The 4,922-nt window shown below is 41.4% G+C and overlaps 1 protein-coding gene across 1 annotated transcript; it reads right to left on the reverse strand.

Annotated features, from left to right (window-relative positions):
• Positions 1-3,135: 3,135 nt before the first annotated feature.
• Positions 3,136-4,273, reverse strand: LOC128586084 (trace amine-associated receptor 3). Its single transcript, XM_053591615.1, has one exon. It carries the CDS (start codon positions 4,187-4,189, stop codon positions 3,158-3,160), a length of 1,032 nt encoding a protein of 343 aa, XP_053447590.1. The 5' UTR covers positions 4,190-4,273; the 3' UTR covers positions 3,136-3,157.
• Between the last annotated feature and the right edge of the window lie 649 nt (positions 4,274-4,922).

The raw sequence follows: 4,922 nt of genomic DNA on the forward strand, positions 1-4,922 counted from the left end.
GGATGGTGCTTGTGGCTCAAGGAGCACCGGCCCCATATACTGGAGGTGGCAGGTTCAAATCCAGCCCCGGCCAAAAACTGCAACAACAACAACAACAACAAAAAGTCACTGTTAAAAGTTACTAAATGTGGGTGGTTCTTTGGTGCAATGGATAGTGGATCAGACTTCTAATGATGAAAAATTGCTAAACATATAAACAGAACAACTTCTATTTATAATTTATAGTTGTAAGTTAAATAAAGTTTATACATTATAAGGCAAATGGAAATTATAAGTTAAAAAGTTAAGGGAGATCTAGGTTTTTAATATTATTTTATAAATGAAATATTAATTTTAGAAGCCAAAATTGCCTTGAAAAGGCCTTTCTATTCACAAAAGGACACCGGATATCTTACACTAACAGAACGATCTTAAAAAATAAACAGGAAGTTGGCCACCTGGGGGAGAAGAGCAGTAGCTAGCTCCCCTGTCAGGGAAACAGGAGTGAATGAGTAACTGGGGGCTGAAATTCCTTCAGAGGAGTGTGGGGCTGGGAAGAGAGGTTCAATGTGGAAGTACAAAGAAAGACCGAGTGGAGCCTGTACCGAACGTGATGCCTCTGGGCAGAATTTCAAAGGTTAGCTCAGAGCAATGAAAAGCTGCATTCACCAAGTGTCCAAAAGGAAACAGACAGCGGAATCAACCTGGGTGATTGAGGAGAGTTTAATAACTCATCATTAACTATTTACAAGGGTGTTAAACATGTTTGAAGAAAGCAGCAAGAAACAGTCTGGTACCCAGGGGCAGCAACAGCAGGGAAGCCCCTCCCTAACTAGACTAGAAGTAGCAGGGAAGGGGGCACTCATAGGAATTCCAAGAGGATGGCCTTTCCTGGAGGGACAGGAATGTCCTGATTTCACCTGCTGACCTGCAGATACCCCCGCTGGTGAACTGCCATCTCAGACACCAGGAAAGAGAACTACTCAAACCAGTCTGCACAGGTCAGCCTCCTGCACAAAGTGAGCGGAGGAGCCTAGAGAGGGAGAAAAAAGGATCTAGCATAGAAACTACTTGAGATATTTAAGAGAACAGTGTCAATGTTACATAACTGAGCCGAGTAGATTGGAAACCTGTGGACCCACGTGGGTGGGAGGGAAGGCATGCGTTACCAATCAATCTCTAAATAAATTCTTTCATAACCTTTACTGAGTATTCAAGGTCTGTTTCAGTGAATATACACAGGTTCCACACAGCTGTTTAGCCATGTGTTTTATGCAGCTAGCTAGCTAGTCTAGCCAAATAGATGACCGCATTTATACTGGGGTAGGTTTATATCTACAGATAGTCCTCAGTCTGACAACCATATACCTATCTGCTCTCTTCCCTCATCCCCTATCTGCTCTCTTCCCTCGTTAATCCCTCTGATGTTGCTACCATGAGACACACAGGGACACACACATGCCATAGACACAGAGAGATACAAATACACACACACTGTGAAGTTTTAGGAGTAGAGAAATAGATCAGAAGTAGAGAAACTAATGAGAATCTTGAAAGCAGAAACTAGGAGGAAGCCAAAAGTAGGACAATCAATGGGCACGAGCTATCTGTGACTGCTGACTTGGGTGGGGGGCAGTTTTAATGTCCTCAACCTGTAGAGGGAGAGGCATCCCTGGGGGATGTCTACTGTCCTGTGGGATTTCCAGGAAGAAGGAGCCTGGCTGTGCTTCTCATGCTAATGTCTCTTCCAGACAGAGCTTAAATTGTTCACCTCAAGATCAGCAGTTAGACTGGCTCATCCTTTGGTAAACAAGAAAATATTTCACTGCCATGAGTTATGCAGTTGTAACTGATAATAAAGGGCAGCCTTGAGGCGTCCTTCCTTCAGAGATCTGCAGGTCACATGATCTTCCCTTTTCTGACTTCCTGAAGAATCAGTAGAGAAGCAGTTATTTGCTTTTGTTCTAACAAGGAGAAACTGTGATGATGGTGACAGGGAGGCCCCTCTTACCGAATCACACTCCTCTTTGAGGAAAGCTAATTTCCCATTGTTGGATCTAAGACAAAGAGTGTCCAGGTGTGGGGAGAGAAGGACTTAGAAGATGAGGAAAAGCCAAAATTAAGTTAAACTATGTCAAAGTTCGACCTAAGGCTGAACTTAGAGTCAGGAAAAGAGGAATAATCTACCCTGTTCTGCTCCTCCCGTCCTCCCTCCCACACCATAATCCCAGGCACTAGGGGATCTGGACATGACCATTCTATGTGATCATATACTTCCCAGCCCATGAAGCAAAAGGAAACCTGACTCTATTTTTGTCTTAATGTTTCACGGAAAAATCACTGGAAGGATTTTCACCAATGTTAAGGATCTGACTTGAATCATAGGAATTGCGGAGTGGATGAAATTTTTTTTGGCAGGGCCCTCAGAAGACTTCCAGAAAAAGTGGTTGGAACAAGTACAAGGGGAGGCCTTGTGACTGCTGGCCGATGGTGCAGACATAGCACGCACATTGAGATGCTAGAGACACAGGGAACAGTCATTTCAAATATAAACGACAAAAAGAAAAATCACAAGGGTAAAAGCTTACCTAATGATTTGTAATCATTCTGCTTCCACTGTGGGTAACTCTTAGTGGTGAGCCTAAGGGTTTCAAAAAATAACTGAATAATTTATATAATGATGATTGTGGTTCTCCCAAACCAAACGATAAGGAGGACTATTTCATAATACAGGCCAACCTCAAGGCATCCCTTCTTTATAGATCTGCAGGGCACACGATCATCCCTTCTCTGACTCCTAAAGTAGAATCAGATGGGAATAAAAACCATACACACTTTATTTTTAAATTCTTACATTGGTCTTTAATTTTCCCATGTATGTAAATCTAGGCCAACCTACTCTAAACTATCGTCTATATTTCCTTTGTACCTTTTCCAAACCAGTCAGAGGTGAGCGTGGATTGGAACATAGCTGACAACTAACAAAGGATGGATTTGCTTAATGACTGGTCAGACCTGTGACTGTAGCTCGTGTGCAGGTCACAGAACACTCACCAAGATCAGTGACATTTGATAGTGTGATGCTTGTGATAATCTGGGGATTTAAGGCATATGCTTCAGGTCAAAATAGTAAAAATCATATTTTCAGTATTCTATTCATTTTTGTGACAGCTTTTTATTAATGTGCTTCAGGGAACAGGTTTGCAGTTTCTGAACGAGAGCTAAATATTTTTCCTGACACTAGGTACTTGAGAGCTCTCCGAAACCAGGGATAAAAAAAGCCATGAATAAGTGGGTTGCAAGTGGAGTTGAAATACCCGAGCCACACTAAAAGATCAAGTGTTATTATGGGAGTGGAGTATCCTAAATACGGGTCGATCAAAACAGCAAGAAAACAAGGCAGCCAACAAGCCAGGAACACCCCCATTACTATACCCAGAGTCTTAGCTGCCTTCCTGTCCTTTTTCTTTGAAAGGTTTTTTTTCTCTTCCCCCTTTGTGTTTTCAGGCATATTACTGATGACTCTCGCATGTTGTTTGCAAACAATAAAGATCTTGCCATAAATACCAATCATGATGGAGCCAGGGGTAAAGAAACACGTTGTAAACAATATTGTCCCCCAAAACTTGTTGAAAGTAAGTGCACAGAAATTGAAGCAAGCAACAAGTATTGCATAGCTCTGCATGCCAGAAACATTGGCCTCAGACAGAACCAAACCAAAAGAAAAAAGAGCTGGGGCCGACCAGCAAAATGCCAGCAGTCGCTTTATGGTGGATGTGGTCATTGTGGTTGTATAATGTAAAGGGTAGCACACAGCATAAAATCGATCAATAGCAATGGAGCAGAGGTGGAAAATGGAGGTCAGGCTGAGCATCATGTCAAAGCTTGCGTGGAATTTACAAAAGCCATCCCCAAAATACCAGCAGCTCTCCACTGATCGCACCATGCTATAGGGCATAATGACAAATCCCAGCAGGAAGTCCGTGGTTGCCATAGACAGGATCAGAAAGTTTGTGGGAGAATGAAGCTGTTTGAAATGTGATATGGAAATCATTATCACCAGATTTCCAAAAACAGTGATAACCATGGCTCCAGTCATAACTGAATACATTATCACCCGGACATGAAAAGGGCGGTTGGTGGGAGGACAGGATTTATTTCCAAATTTCGGACAACTGGATAAGTCTTCGGGAATATAAGTCAGATCCATGGTGCTTTAGTCACTTCAAATTCCTTTCAAGGGGGACGAGTCAATGTTTCTTCTCTTCTTAAGATGTAAGAAGTAATTTTTCGGCTCCTAATAGTATAATAAAGTTTGGTCATCTGTTATTAATTCACTTTGATTGTAATTTATTTAAATATTTAACATTATATAAACTGTGTTTGTTTTTTGACTTGTTTGTTGCATGTGTAGAATGAAAAACTTCAGCTGCTTATTCTTTTCCTGTATTACTCTGTTTTATCCTATTTCATCCATCCATCCATTCATTCAACATGGGTTTATCTATTGACATAAGCTGATATCTTTTGCACCATAAAAATACTTAGCACACAAAAACTTAGAGAAATCACTGTCTTTCTTTATACATTCTTTCAATAATTTGAAACTTTCATTTATAAAAAGTCTGCTGATGATTTAAAAGTTATAAATGGCATATTGTGGCTGAAATGTACAGTACCAGGAAACACGGCTTTTTAACATGGCTGTTGAAAGCCACGTGCCTATGAGCTAAACCATGCACTTGAGTCGATGCCTTATGGATTCTCTGCTTTCTACTTCTCTCCTCTTCTCTCCTCTCCTCTCCTTTCCTCCTTTCCTGCCTTCTCTCCTCTTCCTTCTCATTCCCACTCTTTTTTGAGTCTTCTGGCTTATCTGAGATTCTAACTAGTGGAGCCATGTCCCATGCTCTGCCTTCAAGGGACCCATAAGGATAGCAAATTTT

This window comes from Nycticebus coucang, chromosome 5 (assembly GCF_027406575.1).
Source record: "Nycticebus coucang isolate mNycCou1 chromosome 5, mNycCou1.pri, whole genome shotgun sequence".
Lineage (NCBI taxonomy): Eukaryota > Metazoa > Chordata > Mammalia > Primates > Lorisidae > Nycticebus > Nycticebus coucang.

Excerpts from the sequence above, each read along its gene's own strand:
- LOC128586084 (XM_053591615.1), bottom strand. The coding sequence starts at position 4,189 with ATGGATCTGACTTATATTCCCGAAGACTTATCCAGTTGTCCGAAATTT.